Consider the following 21,564-nt stretch of genomic DNA (forward strand, 5'->3'; position numbering starts at 1 on the left):
TTACAGTTTGAAATTATAATTATACTCAAGATTAATGTTATATTTCTAGTTAATAATTATTACCGTGGATTACAAAATATTTTAATAATCGAAATTTCTATTACAAACCAATCAGCTCACAACGCATGTTAGAAAGTAAAATTTGATTATTTTCTATGAGACGAGGTTCAGAAGAAAATCATTCCAAAAATTGAATTCAGACACCATATGTAATCAAGAAATGTATAACAATTTGTGCCATAAAATGAAAAAAGCAGTTGCTTTCCACCAACTGAACTCACTGTGTGAGCGGTACTGCTGGTAGTGCTTGTCGTAGGTCGGTCCTAGCGGGGTGCTACCGAGATCGTGCAGCAGCTTCCTGGACCGGGTGGGCATGTCAGGCAGGAGGGGCATCGGTGCTAGGTCGGTCTCAGAATCAGTCGTGGCCAGGGGACTGTAGTCGTACGCACCCCCGTCCAATAGTAGGTCATCATCCGCGTAATCATATGACCAAGGGCTGTACGTGTAATAGGAACTGGAAGAAAACGAATACATCCATTTAAATACAACTGCTCTTAATTATACGTAATTTCCAAACCAAAATTGGACCAACTCTACTCCGTTGCATTGAGAAATATAATGTAGTAATTAATTTTGGAAAAAGGCATGAGATAATCATATTTCGAAATGCCTATTTTGGAACTAGCTCTCAACTTTGAAAACTGTAGCTAGATTAATGACATAAGAAGAGCTCATTAATTTTTAATAATTAACTTTTGCATAGTACAAAATATGATTAACAAGATTGGTATTAATAATTTCATTTACTTATTACAGAAAGGTTGAAGGTATTGATGAAAACTTGTTTGAAATATAAAAGCTGCTGTTGGTCTGCTGTTTTAATGCAGAATTTATTACAAATTGTATTTCTAAGTTGTAAATTTCTGTAAACAGTTTCATCTTAATATAATTTCTTATATGCTTGTAAATTCTGTAAAAAGTTTTTTTTTGTTTCGTTTTTTCTACTGTAAATATTTTGTTACTTAAATAAAATTCCCCTAACATGCCCACCAAACCGTTCAGTGACCAGAATGGTCACGGATTCGAGGGTATGAGACGGCGTTCTGATCCGTTCTAATGCAGGAGCTTAAATCGCTCTGGTCAATTTAGAATTTCTGTCATAGGCAACTAAAATTGGAAATGGAAAAAAGCAATATTATATCTCTATGCGCCTAATTAAATAGTCGTGAATATGATTCTGACGCACAAAAAATTCACAATTATCCACAGCTGTTAAGCGCAAAATATTGTTGAAAATTTTCAACCACAAATAAAACTAGCAGGAGTGGTCTTCCTAAAACTTTATTGCATAATTTTTAATAAAGGTGTTACCTCAGAGAACGCCTTGCATGGAAATGGCGTACATAGTTATGAAACAATTTTCGGATTAAATTTAGCCTTTTTGTTGAATCTATAGTGTCATTCTTGCCAAGTTTATGTGGATTAATCCCTGGAATGCTGACAATAGTTTCCAAAAATCGAATTTGTGATTTAGATGCGTTTTACCAATCGGTTGAAACAAAAATTCTCCAGAAGATTATACTTCTCGTCACAAAATCCCATACCGAATTCGATGTACTTAAATCATTGCGTTTCTGAGTTGGTGCGTTTACAAGCTTCTGAAAGTGCAGACCGACAGACATTCAACTCCTGGTTCGATTTGGTTCCAAATTTGATATGTTTCCACGAGGTAGATCTTAAATGTGCTTACCGAATTTTATCTGTCTTCTTTTTGTAGTTATCGCATTACCTGATATTTGAACAGTCGGACATACAGACTTCCTGTGAATAAATTTTACTCAACATTTGCATGAAATCTACAATTTGGTGTAATGACCATATAGCAAATTTCATTCGCCAAGTTCAAAGAGTTTTTGAGTTATCTTTGTAGCAGAAAGACAGGCAGACATTTTCCTAAAATGTGTTCTTTTTAAAACTTGGAGTTTCATTAAAATCTCGAGTTCGAATTTTTTGACAATTGCAATACTCTCTCTATACTTCGTATAGAAAGTAAAAAGAGAGGCACTTTGTCATACACAAAACCAAACGACTATACTTCTTCCTTTTTCAATGTAAGGAAAGTGTATATATTTATAATTTAAAAAAATTGTAAATATAAAAGTCTACTGTTCATTAAATCATAATTGTATGTGTAAGCCACCTAATGTCCATTTTCGATCCTTTTGTGGATTATCCGCAGTGACCATTGTTCTCATTTCTCCAGATAATGGGAAGTTTATTGCATTTCAAAGTATCTACTTCGATTGAACAGAATATAACGTTAATCTGCAAAAATCTATATTCTATACAACAAAACTATCTTCAAAATCAAAAATTCTGTAATTTCATAATTAAAAATTAATATAGCACAAAGCCGCATAAGAACAGTTATGACACCGTTCACAAGTACTGAGGTCTCTTCCGTATACTGTCAGCTTGCATTGCAATTGACTACAGTTAAGCAGAGTTCACACCAAGCCAACTATTGCGCGCAATAAGTAAGACACGCCTACTTCAGGAAGATCATGTGACCGTAACGAGACAATAGTAAATAGCTGTCTCGATGCGACAACCATTTACCATTATCCCGTTAGGGTCACGTGATTATTCTGAGGCAGGCGTGGCCTTCTATTACGCGCAATAGTTGGCCTCGCCTGAACGCTGTTTTAATTTTCGCATAGTGCTCTTGAAAGTCGAGAATTCTAGTTCATTTCACCTGTGGGGAGCGGCGCTTCTCCTGTGAGACCCGTAGGCGGGAAAAGTGGAGGAGTAGGGGTAGCGCTGGTTCCGGAGGAAATAGTCCTGGTCCAGGTCCGGGTCTCTGGCCGAGTCCTGCGAAGAGCCTCCGCTCTCCAGGGAGATAGGGCTCGTGTAAAGCCGGTCACCATACGCGGGGCTCACATAGCCTCCTCCTGAAATAAAGAGTAGAGGGCTTTAATAGCAATAGTAATTAATGTATGACTAATCTATTTTTTTAAAAGCAAAAGCTTTGGAAAGAGGAATTAAATTTCGGAATAGAAGTGAAAAATTAAATACATCAAGGGTATTTTTTTATCCATTTATGAGAAGCATATAATTTTTTATAAATAAAAAACTCTTTTGTCTTAAGAATATCAGATATTACTTTCAACTAGCCGCCTTTCGCTATCAGTTTGTTCGTCCAGATTATTGACTTTTTTATGCAGCTAAATGATTAGCATGGAACGCATTCTTTAGAAAGCATTTCACCTTGTTATTCGATACGAGTGAAAAACAGGAATTCAATCGAATCAATTTACTGCAAATCTAAAAGTGTGTATGTTACGAAATAAAAGCGGAAAAGTAAAATCCTATTACGGAATTAATGATTGGTAAAAATACTTTAATGAGTGAATGAATATTTTAATGAATGAGTTTGTGTTCCATCATAACATTTAAAACATTATTAATGATAGTGTGCCAAATTGAATTAAAATATTATTAAAATTAATGAAAAAAATTTTATGAAAATGATATTGATATCATTAAAGAAGTAATTTTTTGAGTGTTAAGATAATGCAAAAATTATTTTTGTAAGATAATTGTTTCGGAAGATACAAACATTAATCTGTGGGAAAGTCATAACGAATACATATCTGGCGGCGGTTAAGCCTATTTTTGAGGTCGTTTAAACTTTAGATTTTTTTAACTTTTTTTATATCGTCTTTCCTGTGATTGAATGCCCTCTAGAGTGATACGGCGAACCATTTCCAAAACATTTCTAATAGTATTTTGCATTTTTTTTTAATTAGCTAAGCGTAACATTGGATTAAAGGCAGCTGCAAAAAATTCAGTGAAGCAGTCAGAAATTCGTATGATGGTTTGCTGCCATTCTACAATAAGTAAAAAGTACAATTTTAGTACCTCGTACGTTACTGTTTCATATATACAGACATTGTTATATATATATAGATAGATATTGTAAATAATCGAACTCAAATACTTAGCCGCATCACTCATGACATCATAAAAAAGTTCTTCTTCTTCAAGCTTTTAATTCAAATCCAAGTTTAAAAAAACTAATCGATCCATCGGCTGACGGAACGTAATCTTTGTTAAAAAATGGCAGTAAGTACTAACGCGAAAGTCACTTGACACTAGGAACGTATCAAAGAAAGCCAGAATTACGATATACTTCTTGTAAGGAATTTTTTGTACAGTGGTCTATCCTTTCATCGTGATTTGAATCATTAGCCAATTGTAAGTGCTTGAACAGCTTAATGTGTCATCAGTGAAACCCGCTTACTTATATTGCAATTTTCCAACCTCGAATTCGAAATCATTCCCCCATTAGTATCTAATATTAATAAGACTATCTTCTGGTTCCAAAATGTAATAATAGGTATATACCTCCCGGATCCCTGAACCGTGCGACCTTGTACAGCTCGTCGTGCAGCCTTGAGTTCTCCTCGATGTGCTGCCTGCGTCGCGCGATCTCCGCCTTGACCTTGGCCTTCCTCTCCTCTCTCTCTTCCTCGTCTTCGGAGGCGTGTGGCGAGGGATGCCACGAACGCGCCTTCCTCTGCAGCGCCCTCTGGCTGCGACCGTACGGATCCAGACCCATGAACACCAGACCTGTATCCGTGTGACGACGCAATCTAGAGAAGAAGAAAGATGAATGAGATGCAATTGTAAAGAGAAAGAGGCTTCCGCAAGTAAATGCCACTTAACGTGATAAAATAGTGTCTTTTTTTTCGGATATCTTTTTGTTGAATGAATTTCAATGATCGCATGCTTTCTAAATTCAAACTTGTTTTGCCAACATGACATTTTATTAGTGTTTAATGTACTAACCAAAACAAATTCTAAGCGAATTTACCTAAACACATATTGTTACATTGGATATAATTCCACTAATCCTAGTGAATATATTGCTATTTAATGCATCTTGGTGAAGAACTTCATAATTAACAACAGAAAAAAAAAATCTTGGTGGGTGAAGACTAGCAAGTGTCTGAACTCTGTTGGTCCATTCGGTCTGTGTTTGATACCTAAATACACCCCCTTGTTGTCTGTAGCACGCATCCATTAAGGCAGTAATACTGCATCGATCCCTTTCAATGATCTTATCTGAAATGGCCTGCCTCATATTCTCCAGCAAATTGTTCTAACCTTTATTAGTTGCGTTTTCCGAAAGAAATTCTCTATACAAAATTTCTCGTAAATTTCCGATAGACTTATATTTATTTTATATTATAAATTCGAAAAATTATATTCTTACTAATATAAAGTAAACAAAATAAATTTCATCAAGCTAATTATGTCGCATTGATTACTGGTTGTAGTTAACTTTAAGTCTATTACTTCGGAGATTTCTGTGTCTTTCCATAATAAAATTGATTAGAGGCAGTTTTTTTTTTAATTAATCCAAAAGGTTTCTTGTATTGGTGAAGGCAATAAATTGTAAGAATTTTAACTCATTTTAGCTTTTACATCGTACAGAGCAAAGTGAGTAGTATCTGCAGAATCCTTGGTTGCCATGTATTCAAAAAAAAATTTTAAAATTTATCAGAATATTGCTTGAAGGTAAGAGTATAAACCGACAAAATAAAACTTTGAATATGGATATCATTTTCTAGAGAAGTTAGTATATACCTGCAAGATTCGAACGTGACTTGAGAAATACTGAGGTCATGTCTCGTTTGTTTGTTTGACACTTTAAAAATTTGAACCTGGATTTGAAAATTTAAGCCCGGATTTGAACAAAAAAAAAAGTGATGAAATTGAAAATTTTTGACAAACATATATATTTTCTTAGTATCTCTTATTCTCTAATTTATTATCTCAACCAATCAACATAAAGATAATAGGTTTTACATACAAACATACATGTAGTAACTACACTATGCCTAGAATGAACTGAAATTGACGATGCATAGAAAATAACTGTAAATAATTGAATCAATTGTGAATAATGCTATATATATTTTTACGCGACTTAAAACTAATAAAATAATTCATAGAATTTATCTACTCATTTTTACTACAAGAATTTACTGCACGGTATCTTTATTTCTTATTGCTAATCTTACCCAAATATATAAATATCTTTAAACTAAATTAGGAAAAATTTATCTTGGCGTAAGCATGCTTTCAAAGAATGTTTCTTTATATTTTCAACTTCAGATGACGATTGACACTCACTAAAGATAAAAACTAATTTCAAGAGCCGACTCAAGTAGCTGCATAAAATTTAAGTACCTTGTTCAGATCTTAAAATCCAATTTTCTTCTTATTTAAATTCCGCCCCCTCTTTTATCTTGTCTCTTGAGTGGCGCATGCGCAAAGAAGCAAACACAGAAACTAATCGATGGAGTAGGCCAGAATTAGCCGGGTAAGGAGCCGTTCAGATATTTCTGTGATTGGGGAAACGGATCGAAAGTGCTCTCCCGATCGTCTTAGAAGAAACCAACAGTGGGCGTTAAGGTTATTTTCGGAAAATGAATACTAATTATTAGTTGAAAATAATTATCAGAAAATAATTAAAAGAAAACGTTGACGAATTTTTGATGGATTTGATTTTGACGAATCTCTACATTTAAATCTCCCAGACTTCGAAAAACACATTTTTGGCGTTATATTTATCAGTCCATCTACCTCTCTGTCTGCAACAAGGATAATTCATAAAGTTGTGAGCTAAACGGATGAAATTTGGTACATGGTTTTTAAGATTTCTATCAAATCTACTTGAAGATTTCTATCAAATTTTAAACAAAATCTGTTCGGCTTTTAAAATGTACGTTAACATGATAATTACAAAACGAACAGGGCTAGATTGATATAATTCGGTGCACAGACTGAACATCTATAGTGTAAACACTTATCGAATTTTAAGCCAAATCCAACAAGGGGTTGAACGTTTTCGGTCTGTATATTCAGAAATATATACTGAGTCATCACTTTTTAAGTCTCCCAGAAAATAATATATACGTTTTTTTTAATCATGTCTATTTGTGTATGAACTTTTCAAAAATACAATCAAATATTAATAAAATATAAATAAATAGAATTTAGTACGAGATTTTCTCACTGTGGTTGTGTTGATACCCAGTTTTAATTATTTGGTAACAGCTGATACTGATACTCGATTGTGCATACTTTAGTAGTTGATACAGCTGGTAACCGATTCTATTACCAGTCGAATGAAGCCGATGACTCGATGGATATCGGTTCGCGTACTTGATTCGAGATTGGTAGATAATACTAATATGAATATGGCAGCAAATTGAGATTTCGCTCCTTCGGAAGAGGTATTGATGATAATTTCCGTGGTCTCTGTTTTGACAGTGATTGACGAGTGGTTGAGAATAGGGGACGAAAAGCTGTGCTGGTAAAGTCAATATAAGAGAAGGCGATGATTCCTCTTTGGTATGTGCACCGTTACACGAAATAAAGTTCGTAATGGTTGAAGTTGAAATCTATATTTAAAACAAATCACGAACTACCAGCGTTGTCAAAACGCGTTTGCCTAAGTGTCGCCTAAACAGGATGGCGAACTAGGCTATATCGATTTAATATTTTGATATAATATTACTTAATCGAAAACGAATGAGGTCTAGGATGTTATTAATAGAATATAAAAACTGACACTAAGTACTTGGTACTTACTCTAAATTTGTTCCAGCTTTGTATTTCTAATACATTTGCATATCTCACAAAAAGCATCAGGTTGATGCAGTATCATTTAATTCTATCTCCACCAAAATCATAGATATCTTTAAAAAATTCAGTAAATCAGCGGGAACTTTATCTCTCTTTTTGGATGCAGGTGGATATGATAATTTAAAAATACAAAGAGCTAGACGAAAGAACATTTTCCCGCAAAATTATCCACAGAATGCAGATTTGTATTAAGTTTTGAATCAAACACATCTAATGGGATTGTCGTTTCGTCTATGTAATATAGACACAATAATTCGAAAATGAAAAATCCAGCAAAATGCAAACATGACATTTGGTTTAAATATGAAAATTATACATAAATATCAAATTTTAGAACCAAAAAGAAGTAATTCGAAATTTCTTCTCAATTCTTCATCTCCTTTTTTCATTAAATGCTAAGTTTAAATTTTAAACACGTCATATAGCGGAGGTACATGATGAAGTTGGGGTGGGCCATCCTCTCAATAGTCTTAGTTCTAAGATTGAAATGATATCATTTTAATTTTTCATACATAGAGAAATAAGTAATTCATTTAAAAATCATTGTTTTTAATTTTGGGGAACTTTAGGGCTTTTTAATGCTTTTTCTGTTTAGTCGGGTTCCTAATATATCAGAGCAAGTGACCACTGTAATCTTTCATTGATTTCAAATAAGGAACAATAATTTAAACATACTCTTTGGTGCAAAATAAAACAAGAGCGGGCGTGAAACAATTTTTCAGTTTATGATTTTCCCAGCTTTTACTTTCCCGTCAGTGCTGCCGATTTTGTTCTTTTCTGTTCAAGAGAGAAGAAAACTCGTGGGCACCAGAGGGCACTCATTTCTGGAAGTGAGCCAGGAGCAAACGATAGTCGCGTAGACAGGGCTTTTTACGCTCTCTTTGAAACAAAGCGGCAGAACGTGCTTGCCTCCATTGATGGGAGGGGGATGGAGAAACCGCGCAAGCGCACCGTGCCACGTCGAAGCTCGGAAAGGAAAAATGAAGCCATATATATGTTCGGTCACTGCCAGAAGATTTCGAACATCATTGAAGCGCTTAGGAATTCTTCAGATGATATCTTTCCCAAGATGTCATCTTTCGAAGATATTCTTTTTAGGTTATTTATGCTCTTAATATTCGGGAACGATTGAGAAAGTTCTTTCTCAATGGATATAACATAAAGAAGTGGTGATCATCTATAAAAATACTAGCCGCCTTTGGCGACCAGTTTGTTCGCCTTGATTATTGACTTTTTAGACTGTTAAATTATTAATATAGGATGCATTTCTTTAAAAAAAATTTTTCACTTTATAATTTGATACGACTAAAACACATAATTCGATTAAAACAATTTACTGCAATATACAAAGTGTATATATTACGAAATAAAAGCGGATATAAAAATCCTACTATGGATTTAATGATTGGCAAAAGTACATGTTTGAATATTTTGATGAAGAGTTTGATCAAATTGCAAGACATCCCTGTAACACACTAATTACGCTTAACAAGCCTTTTAATTATTGGATTGTCCGTTAAGCAAAAGTTAGTTAAGGAAATTTTACTCATCAGTGAAGATTACTGTCGTTTTCATAGACATTCTTAGGAACTCAAATCCCTACCGTTGGTTCATAGTTGATAATATAATTTGCATTAAGTAAAAATCAGCTGTTGATTTAATATATAGTTTTTATTTCAAATGAGTTATAAAATGGAAGAGAATTTCCTTAGTGTTTTATATATATTGTTACGAATCTGTAATGTTGCTTCACAGCACAGCTTGTACAGTCACTAGAAAGACCGTTTTACGATCAGCTCTGTTGGATGCTAATCGGATACCGAATCAATGAGATCGACTTGGAGATGAAATTGGTGACAAAATAGATAATACTAGAATTTTCAAGAATTTTGGCGATGGAGCCAATAGAAGCTGAGATATGCTTGATTGTTCCAGAATCTTCTCTGCCTTGCTCCGGAAACTTTAAAAGGCCAGCAGTTCAAGCCAAAGATAGTGGTGTATAGAGTCGTCGAGAGGTTTAAATTCGCATAAGCGAGTTAGCGGCGGAATAGTTGGATATTAGAAATGAAAAGTTGGTTTCTTGTAACATTTCAAATGAAAATTATCATGGAGCAGGCAAGATGAACTAATGTAAACAACATCGAAAGCAGATCTTAACCAACTGATGATTAGTTATGATGCCAGTTTGGTGCAATTACAAAGTATTATCTTTGAAATTTTAATCTCTCATTAAGGCGCTTTATTCAAATTTGTACATTGAACAGTTATTTCAATTGAACAATGAAATGTTATAAAATATGCTCTGCATTATCAAACCGAAGAAATGTTATTCTCACCCATAACAATGTGAAACCACATATTTCTTTAATCATTTGGTAAAAAATCCTTGAAATTTGCTTGGGATATGCTGCCATATTTAATAGTTAGTTATGATTTTGCGCCATAAGATGACAATTTATTTATTTCGTCGCAAAAATGCATGAATTACAAAATTTTTGAAAACAATTTATAATGTAAGAATGCAGTAGGTAAACTATTTTTCACAAAAAAAATCGGAATTTTTCTGAATGATGCATTAGAATGCTGCCTGAAGAGTAGGAAAAAATAACTAATAAAAATGAACTATAAATTGCAAAATAATTTTTCCATGAAAAAAATTGACTTATTTTTCCTTCAGAAAAAGTTCGTATTCATTTATTACCAACTCGACAACTAAAAGCTTTGTAGCTACAGTATTAATATTATTTAACATTTATTTATATTTTAATTTAATTTTATTATTTAAACATTTTGCCACATTATAGTCAATTGATCTCAGATTTAGCGAAATTAATAATACTTATTATATTTTCCTAGATTATTTTTAAATACTATATTCATTTATTCTAAAAAATTTGACTAAAGATTCTTATGATACAAGTTAAGTTCTTTTGAATGTCATAGTGCCAAATTAAATCAATCAAGCACAAATTAAATATACTGGAAGCAAGATTATCGAAAGTATACTTCTGTTAAAAAAATTAAAAATAGATATGGTTCATCGTTACATGATATTATGGCTGATCCTTAACTAGAGCTTTATTCTAGTTATTAAATGTAATTAACTCTTTTTTTTGTTCTATTTTTTATTCCGCGAAACATTATTCTCGAAAGCAAAATTATCTAGTTTCTAGTTGTGTGGGTGAAATATACTTGTCAATACGTCTAGACGACTCATACATGTCTAGACTTTTCAAAACAACTCTTTTGATGTGGGAGGGAAAAATTTTTAGAAAACTTTATTCTTTGTGGCAAACAACATAAAATATTCATTCCTCCCTCCCTCACATAACGCCCGGAAACGAATAATCGTTTTAAGCGAATGCGAGATTTTGAAAAGTATTTAAATTTGTGCTTCGAGTACATCTTATTAATATATTTTTCTAGAAACTAAAGAATTCTTTTGTGAAGTAAAATTTCCCTGGGAATTGTGATTTCGGGAGATTTTCAATTATTTCAAAACAAAAACACGAATTCCGAAAGTCCAAAACTTGCTGGTAAAGGAATAATGGTTGAAAAGCATCGAAAAGACTAGCACAAGCCTTGCGAACTTTTCTATATTGTATCTGCAACACCTAACACAAAACTGTTGAATTCGAAGTGGGTAAAGGATATGAAGAAGAGTAGAGCAAAGTAAAGATTAAGATTCGAATCTCGTCTTGTGAGAACAGGGTACTTGCTGACTGAAAATAAAAACTGCATTGACACATTTTTTTGTTGTCGCAGGTATTAGTTAGGTTAGATTCTTCATGATTACATTAATTGTTTTAAAAAGCTGGGAACTATTTATTTAAAACAGGGGTGAGCATTAAGTCGATCGAGATCGATTGATGGACCACCAAGACATTTTGGGGTGACCGCTTTTATAAAGACCTAAGATGCGTATACTAAAACCAATTGATACATCCATGTGTTACTCATTTGGCAATGATGACGTGGAAGAAATAGCTGGAAATATAAATTATATATTCTCTTTATCTCTTGAGGAAAGCGAAGTTTTTCTCCTTCAAAGTGACATAATTTAAAAAGCAAGTAGATCAGAATCTAAGAATAACTTTTGGAATCTAATGGATGAAGTAAAATATACTAATTTTTAAAAACGTTGTAGGTCATTTAATATCTTTCTTTGGCTTTGTCTACTTGTGTGAATCTGCATTTTCAATGATGAATATAATTAAGAAAACATATCGTTCCCTCTCAGAGATGACCACTTAGAATCAGATTAGCAGTTAGATTTATGTACCGATTAGCAGTTAGCAAGATTAGCAGTTAGAATTATGTACCGATATATTTAAGATTGGCAGATAGCATGCAGACTAAGTCTTCTACTAACTATAACTACGAGAACTAACTTTAGATGAAAATGATTTAATCTTTTATGTATTTTGAATTGCCTGATATTAAATGTCTCATTTAATATTATTATATTTGTGGCTATCATTATTATGTTTGTAGTTATGTAGGCACTTACATATTCCGTATTTATTATTAAATTGTAATAAACAACTTGACAAAATTAGAAGTAGCCCATACCCTGGAAAAACGGCTTTATATGCATTCCATCATTCCGGTAGAGTATGATTTGTAAATGTGCATAAAGCATTGATTAGACTGCGATGGCCTAGAGGTAAAGTTTTGGATTCGAAGCTGACGAATTCGAGGCTCAAGGCTCAATTTGTCAAGACAACCTTAGTATATTTTGACTTGGTTAGAGCTACATTTGACACGGTAGATCACTTATCTTCATTCTGTAGTAGTGCAGAAATTTGAATTCAAAACATTTTCTAACTGCAATTACATGTATCACTTAAATAATAAAGCGAATATTCTTGTCTACATTGATGACCTTGCAATCTTATTCAGAAAATGAAATATATTTAAATAAAACAATATAGTGTATTTCAGAAAGATCAATTAAAAGTTTTTAGGACTAATGAAATGTTTTTTTGATATAGAATGTGAAGCAGTCTGAGGAACTAACTAAAGAACTAGAATAGATAAATAAACAAACTAAAGAGGATATTTCCGAATATTTCAAAATTTAAGGGTAAACTGCCTGTACATCCATATATGAATCAAGTGAGGGAGGCGTTGAATACCGTGCTTTATTATTCTTAAGCTGAAGTTTATGTATGACATTAAAATTTGATTCATTTAGCTTCAATAGCTAGTCTTGATATCATGTTTGCAGTATCTTACTGTCAATTGTTGCAATTCACCAACGCACATCGGAAAATTATGTTTCAAGTATATGGGCGTGTAATAAAGCCTCAACATTATTATGTTAACTTGTCAAAAGCTACCAATTTCGGTATTACCATTTATTTTGAGGTCAGTTGGTCTGATGATAAAACAACGGATCAGCTTATTAATGGATATATAACGAGGATTGCGTATCCATGTCAAGCGTGGAGACAGAATTTGTATTTTTATCAAAAGAAATTAAAGGGTTAGTTTAGTTGCAACACATTTTTTGACTAATGCAATAAGTTTGGTGTTAGCTTTTTCATGCTAAATATATATGGTAACAGCCAAACTGTTCTTATTTTTGAATCAGTTTAGTCAGTCGTATAAAAATAAAGCAAGAAGAGATTTACGATATTTCTTTGTAAAAGAATTTTTAGAAAAGGTAAGTTTACTGTTAATTATATTTCTGCCAAGGTAAAATGGGTCAACTAAATACTCGACAATGGAAGATTTGAAACAATTTTGAGAAATCATTTTTGAATAAGTGAAGTGCATTTTATAAGCATAAGTAAATGGAAAGAGTGGGCATTTGTTAAAAGAAGATTTCATTTTTTTCTATCTACTTAAGCCCATGAAAAATGACATGAACCTTGTTTTAAATGTACAAACAATTATTAACCATAACTATATAGTGTGTATTCTCACTCAAAACAAAATAGTGTTCGTCAACTTGCTAGTCTCTTTTGTGTTTCAAATGCTGGCAAAGACTGACACAGTTGATGAGAATATTTTAAAATTTTCATTGTTTAAACAGTGAAATTTAAATAGGATAATGTTAATTATGCCTTGTTAGCATATGGTCATTGCAAATTGCCCTAACACACACAGAAGGCGCCAATATTTGCATCCAATTATTTTGATCTAAAAAACAAATATGCTTAAAAAAAGAAGAAGAGTTTCAGCATCCTGCGTTGTGATGCTTTTTATGAGATCACTGTAATGTGACACAAACAGTATTAAAAAGGATATTTTATTTTTACTTTCTTGTATACGAAATATAGAGAAAATACTGTAATCGTCAAAAAATACGTTCGCGATTTTGACGAGTCTCCACTTTAAATGTCGACCTCCCACAACTTGAGGGGCCGCGGTGGGCAGGTGGTAAGATCTCGGTTCGTGAGCCGTAGGGTTTCAGGTTCGACAGCCGATTCCACCGAAGGACCGTTGTGTAAGGAAGTCTGTTGCACGTTAAATCAGTCAGGACCAAACGTCCTCCCGCTGGTATGGTGTGGTGTTTTATAGGGGGGGGGGGAGTTCAGGTGTCATCCTCGTCATCTGACTGCGGTTCAAAATGACGAGGTCCGACCCAAAATAACCGTAGAGTTTCTTTACAATACGACGTTAATTTACTAAACTAAACTCCCAGAGTTTGAAAAACACATTTCTGGCGTTATATCTGTCTGTCCGTGACAAAGATAACTCAAAACGCTTTGAGCTAGACGGATGAAATTGAGTAAATGGCCTTTACACCAAATCTATAAATTTCTATCAAACTTTAAGCCAACTCCATTCACACGAAGTCTGCCTGTCCCGTTGTTCGAATACAAGTTAACACAAAACAAAGAGAGCTGGATGGATGAAATTCCGTACATAGATTTAACTTCTATTGTGTATACTTGTATTCGACCAAATCCTTGTGTATACTTGTATTTTGAACCAAATCCAACAAAGGGTTGACCGTCTGTCTGTCTGTATTTTCAGAAACATGTGAACATGATAACTCTAAAATGCAAGGGCTCAAATATATCAAATTTGGTATGTAATATTTTTGATTGCAAATGCAGTTTTGTGTCCAATTTTGGTTTCCGTCGGTTGGAAAAACATTTTTAAATCTCAAATATACTTTTATACGGCGTCCTGGCATAGGGGTAGCGCGTCTTCCCCGTGATCTGGGCGTCCCGGGTTCGAGTCCCGGTTTGGGCATGGTTGTTCTTCTGTTGTTCTATGTGTGAATGTGCCCTCCTGTAAAAAGGGGTTGTGCAAGCGAATGAGTGATGCGTGAGTAGCAAAGTCGTACTCTTGGCCCTAGTTGGCGCTGCTATAAAAAATAAGAGACGTCCCCCTCAGGCTTAAATCGCTGTCTTCGTAACAGCGGGCTTGTCAGTGGCAAGTGCCATAAGAAACAAACAAACAATACTTTTATTGGAAAGTATGCGAGAAAGCTTTGGGAATTATCGAAGGACAGTAATGGGTGAGACATTTCAGTTCCTGGTTGAAATTATTCAATCATCAGATGCTAATGTTTTATTTAATACATTATGGTTCGATATACCATTTAAGAAAAAGTTGTTATTTTCTTTCTTCTTGTATATTCAGGACGCAACGAATGATTATTGCAATCATCAACAAATTTGACATTGAAATTTTAATGAATCTCAACGTTTGAGAAGTGTTTGAATCTAAGAAAACCATTCTTGAAGTTACATATTGCTCTGAAAATAACTCCAAAATACAATAAAGGATGAAATTTATCATTGGGTTTTGACACCAAATTTCCAAATTCCGATCAAAATTTGGATAATATCCATCAAGAGGAATTCTTTCTTTCTTCCGATGTCCATTCCAATAAAATAATTCAAAAATGCAACGAGCTAGATAGATGAAATCTACCATTATCAGCAGCAAATTTGTCAGAAATTAAATATCTGTTGATTCGTGTTCTATGCAATAATTACAAAATGTAACAATCAATGATCAATAATTACAAAATGTGGCAAGCTAAATCAATGAAAATCTTTTCTCAACATTGTAGCTCATTCTTCGATTTTGAAACCCTGATGCAGGGAAAAGCGCTAAAATGTGTAATCGATTTAGTTCACTGTAAAAAGAAGAACACGAGAAAATCGAAAGAGGAATGTAATTGAAGAAAAGAAAATGAATTTTATTAAAAACAAAATTCAAACATGAATCGATTAAGAATGTGGTTCTAATTTAATATTCTTTCTTTTTAAGTGATAGTATTTAAAGGCTAAGTTTTATTTCTAAACTACGTGATGCTATATGCATGCATAAATCGTTCATACCACTCAATAAGGCAAACCGTTAGATGACACACATATAACAAATTTGTTACGTGAGTAGCAGATGCTATTAAAAAAATTTTTAAATTTTAATTTGTATTTTAATAAAATATTAAAGTTTTTCATCAATAAATTCGAAGACAATTATTAGACAAAATCTTTTAAAATTCAAGTAATTAATTTTTCAGTGATAGCAGTTTTATTTCTATAAAAATTCACTTTAATTTTAATATATTTAAAAAACTATTTATATATTTAAAAAAACTATCTCTAACCGGCATTCTTGGCAATCATTGAGAGAAAGTTTTTTGTTATGCCTCGTTTTTATTGAAGAATACGATACCTATTTCTCTGGCGACAGCCATTGCCTAGACTTTCTGTCGCGACACTTTGGGAGACAGACAGTATAGAGAATGTTAGATAGACAATAAATCAAAAGATGCATCATCATCACCATCCTTAGTATGGCAGTGGTTCTACCAGAATCGACTCAAGAGGCGGCGAGGAGATTTCGCAATTTCCTTTTTAATCAACAAATCATTATTGCTTGGAATATCATCATCGCAGTAAATATTCCAGAAAATAAATCATTCGGCATAAATCAGTCAACATTTTTTTTTATTTCATTTGTTATTTGAAAGTTACATGGATTATTATTATAACGCTAAGCATAATCGGAACAAAACAATGTGATTTAATTATCTGAAATGTCTCTGTTATTGGAATGAAGGGGAGGGGGATAAAGGGAAAAAAATTGAGTGAGCTGAGAATTCATTCACTTCTGCTGGATTTTTGTCCATTTTAAAGTTAAGTTACGGCTGATTCAGTGACAGACCAGCAAAATTCTGCGTTGTAGTTGAACTTCGAGATTCCTAATTATGCCTGCATTGTCTTCAAATTTCAAAACAGCGTCTCGCATGGACTTTGGTGAGATCAGCATGCATATCAGTCTAGCTTTTATAGTGGAACAGAATATAGAAATGTGATACCTCGGTCTCGAATCTGTAATTTTGCCACTGCAACTCAAGGGTAACCAATAATGGAATTAAGCAGTTAAACCAGCGGGAGTGGTCACTCCAAGACTTTATGGCATACTTAGTAAAGATGTTTTTTTCCCCAAGGGAACGCTTTTCATAATGATTGCGTTAACTTCGCCGCAAATTTAGCATTTTTATTGATTTTTTTCGTGGGATCCTTGGAGTGTTTTTTTTTTCTTTTTGGCATTTAATCCCTGGTATGTGGTAGTTAATTATATTCAAAAATGAATTTCGAGTTGTAAGTTTTTTTTTTTTTTTTTGAGACATGTTTTTGCAACCTGATTGGCACCAACATTTGATACAGAGCTGCAATTATGCTCACAAATTCACATACCAAATTTAATATATTTGTCATCGCGTTTTTGAGTTATCGTGTTTACGTGATATTAAAACTACAGATCGACAGACGGTCAATCCCCAGTTGGATTTATTTCGAAATTTGATAGTATCCACAAAATAATTCATTTATATTCAAACAACCGGAAAAGAAGACATCCTCTGAATGGATCTTGCTCACAGTTTGAGAGAAATCTACAATTTGGTGTAAACAAACTTGGAAAACCAAATTTCAACAGTTTAGCTCAAAGCCTTTTTGAGTTATCTTTGCCACACACAGACAAATCCTCCTCCTGATAAAATCGTAATAAATCATAGGTCCTCCTCCTGATGAAATTGTAATAAATCATAGGTCCTCCTCTTGATGAAATCGTAATAAATTATAGGTCCACCTCCTGATGAAATCGTAATAAATAAAATCAGGCCGGCAAAACCCAAAATATTACGAAGAGTGAAGACTAATTTTTTCGGAAGCTTTATCCTAAAAATCGAAATCTATCAGAACTTGCATGTAACTCGTACTGAAGTGTCTTTAGCTGTCTTCAAAAAGGAAACAAAGCAGAAATTGAAAGGGCAATGATCAAGCCAAGTCGTGAAAAGAAAGAAAGAAAAATTTTTTTAGATGGGGGAGCAAATTATGTTCAAACAAATTTTCAAAATTATGTTCATACAAAACAGTGTTTACAGTTTACACAGCTTGTGGAGATCTCTCTAAATTTTCTTTCGGATATTTTTTTTTCCGAATTGGCGAAGAATTAAGGTTAATTTATTCTCTCGTCAATACCAGAAAGAGTCTTTTCTTTTGTTTTGTTATCTCACCCTATTCGTGTTGCTTCTGTCTTGGGAACATCCCGCGACATTCGATTCGGTTCTGGCAGCAGGCCAAGCTATTCGCGGTTTCGATTACCCTGCCGAAATGTCGTCTCTGCTTTATACAAATAACATGCAAAGGAGGGTGGAAAGAAGGGGGGTGTATTGCAAACGAGAGATCATTTTTCACTGAGTGCTTCCATCTAATATTTCTTTAGGCGGCAAGTTGCTTCACTGAAATAACACACGAAGCAATCATTCATTTCTCTTCTGTAAAATGGAAATTTTTTCCCCTGTCTGCTTGCTTTATAATAATTAATTCTAAATTTATTGGATACATTTGAACTAAGTTTATTCTGTTTTCTATGGTAAACACAAATGCAGGTCTAGAAGACTTTTTTTTTTTTTTGCTTTCTGGTACTCGAAGTATAGAGAAAGTATTGTAAATGTCAAACAATTCTAACTCGAAATTTCAAAGAATCTCCGAGTTCGAAAAATGCATCCTTTTTTTTTTTTTTTTTTGAAAATGTATGTCTGTGATGAAGATAACTCAAAAACACTTTGAGCTAGAAGGATGAAATTTGGTATACAGTTTTTTCACCAAATCTGTAGATGTGTATCAAATTTTGATTAAAATCTATTCAGAGAAAGTTTTGTGTGTTCGGCTGTTCGAAAATAATTTAACTCGATAGCAACAAAAAGAAGAGAGTTAGATAGATAAAACTGGGAACACAAATTTAACATTTGTAATGTAGGCATCAGCTACATTTTAAGCCAAATCCAACAAGAGATTGATCGTCTGTCGGTTTCAGAAACAAGCTAACACGATTAACTCAAAGGCGAAATTAAAATATATCAAATTTAATATCTGGTTTTGTGATTACAAGTTTAATTTTGTGTCAAATTATGGTTTCAGTCAGTTGGGAAAAAATGTGCGTGAAGCATAAATTCGATTTTCGGATACCATTAACCGCATGCAGGGATTAATCGCCAAAGCTCTCGCCAAGGATCACACTTTAGATTTAGTAAAATTGATAAATCCATACTAAAGGTTAATATTTCGTAACTATTGTATACCAATGCCAAATACGGGGTTTTCTGCCTCTACCGAAGGTCTACAATTCTTTGCAAGGTTCGGGGGGGGGGTTAATATCTTTATTAGAAAATATGCGAGAAAGTTTTGGGGACTCCTGCTGGTTTATGTGTACAAAAGGACTGGTAGACATGTGTCATTTGATATATGAAGACTACTTCCAGTGATATGATAACAGGAAAGATAGGGTACCTTTTTGCTTTTTGATGATTCCTATCCAAACTAACATTACTAAGTGATTTCACTTTAACACTAATCTAGTGATGATGATGTCGTGTCCGCGTTACCACAGAAAGGGGGTGCAGTAGCTACTTAGGGTAAAGACCCCTGAACACCCGAGGGCAGAAGTCTGACTTCTAGCTCATATGAAGATTAAACACACACATTCGCTTGGACAACCCCTTTTTACATGGGGCACATTCACGCACCTCACAGATAGAACACAGATAAAGAACAACCATGCCTGAACCGGGACTCGGGAAAGACGCGATACCCCCTATGCCAGGACGCCGGAAACACTAATCTAGTCCACGACAAAAATGAATGTATATTTACTTCATTTTTTTAAAGTCAAATGCGACGAATCGTATTTATCTCATATTCTGCTCCTTGCGCCATTTATTTTCGCTACACTACTATCCCCCTCTGCAGAAATTTGATATGTTAAATAATATTATTGTTTTAACAAGAGAGTTTGATGCTGCCTTCAATATATCACCAAGGAAATTCTTAAAGAAAGCTAATCGAGGTTTCAAAGTCCTTTTCTCGATTTTTTAAGTTTCTTCCATGATAATTTTAATTTTAATAGCTAGTGCCATGTGGTAAATTCCTTCTTTCTGTCACTAGAAGCATTTTATAGAAAACATTGCAGATTTTAAAAATGACGATAATAAGTATGATTTTAATTTTTTTAAATTGAAAAATCGGCAAAGACGATGAAATCTTGAAATGCGATAAATGCTATATGTATTTAAAGATATATAATATATAATCCATAACGTTTATTCGTTATGGACTTCTTTAAATAATCCTCATTGTGCTCATTGATTGGTTCTGAAAACCTGCATTGATTTCAGACAACTGCATTTTAACTCTTTTTGCTCTAAATGATAATATTTCATACATTTCATACATTTTTTATAATTATTTTTAAATCCGTAAGATTTTGTTTTCCAACTGAATCATACCTAGTCGCTTTGTATGTTTCTTTTTACAATAAATTTTATTTGATAATATTCATAACATTTTTACTTTATAATTATTTCTAAACATTCTGACATTATTTTGTCTCAATAAGAATGAAAAAGAAACAGAATGAACATTTTAAGACCATAAAAACTTTTTCTATTTGATTTTTTTTTCTGCAGTTACCTTGACAATAGAGCACAGGAAGATTATTTACCAAAATTCTAAGACGTACCAGGACAGTTTCGTTTATCATATGATTATATATTTCAACTGCAGTACTCGGAACGAAGAAATATGAATCCAGCATAAATTACACAATACATTATTGCATTTGGCGGAAAGATTTATTCCCTATTTTTGTTGATAAATCAGCAACCACATCTACCTTATAGAATGCCGATTTAAGGTTCATTGGAAACTTAAAGTGTAATGGATATAAATATTTAATCGAATCATCTGGTGACCCTCAAATATTTTTCAATAGATGTTCTGAAAGATAGTCAAGGTAAAAAGATACACGTCTCAGGAGTATGGGTATTTCGACAAGTTTCAGTGTTTTTCAGGTGTCGAGCTTTTTAAGACATGACGGTTGGATCGATTTTATAACCCCAACCTTTTTTTTATTCTAACTTCTTTACGCACGGAGGAGGGGCGAACGGAAACGCATTTGCGTTCTTTCCTAAATTGAAAGCGAAGGGGAATCAGCAGCTGTTGCGGTTCACGGTTACCATGGGAACGCAGAATCCCAGTCCTTGCGTGGGTTCCTTCGTGCATCCGGGCTCGTCCCGGACTAAATGGGGCTGAGAGGAAGCTTTTACCAAACACTGGTTCTTGTTACGGGCAGGAATAAACATGCGATCCATTGAGAACCGCACCTGCAGCCCGAAGGTGAATAATGAACATCAAAAAGCAATTAAGAGATCTCCACCGGGACTTAAATGTGGCAGACCTTCTGTGATGTTGAACATCATATCATATACGCAAGAAAGATAATAACTTTTGTAGCCTAATTAATTTTTTGTGGAACCAGAAATCTCGAGTTTTGGAGTTGACTATTACATCTAGCTAATACTGA

At 33.6% G+C, this 21,564-nt stretch overlaps 1 protein-coding gene across 5 annotated transcripts in view; it reads right to left on the reverse strand.

Moving 5' to 3' along the window:
- Nucleotides 1-21,564, reverse strand: part of LOC129983809 (uncharacterized) — a 173,075-nt gene that overhangs the window by 52,707 nt on the left and 98,804 nt on the right. For all 5 annotated transcript variants that reach the window (XR_008785456.1, XR_008785457.1, XM_056093453.1 and 2 more), the window contains exons 14-16: nucleotides 4,408-4,655; nucleotides 2,756-2,951; nucleotides 282-514 (exon numbers count right to left, since the gene is read on the reverse strand). Coding sequence is in view for 3 of the 5 variants with exons in the window: in XM_056093453.1 (XP_055949428.1) it covers nucleotides 282-514; nucleotides 2,756-2,951; nucleotides 4,408-4,655 (677 nt within the window). In the remaining 2 variants the exon portion in view is untranslated. The remainder of the gene's footprint in view (nucleotides 1-281; nucleotides 515-2,755; nucleotides 2,952-4,407; nucleotides 4,656-21,564) is intronic.

Source organism: Argiope bruennichi, chromosome 9 (assembly GCF_947563725.1).
Source record: "Argiope bruennichi chromosome 9, qqArgBrue1.1, whole genome shotgun sequence".
NCBI lineage: Eukaryota > Metazoa > Arthropoda > Arachnida > Araneae > Araneidae > Argiope > Argiope bruennichi.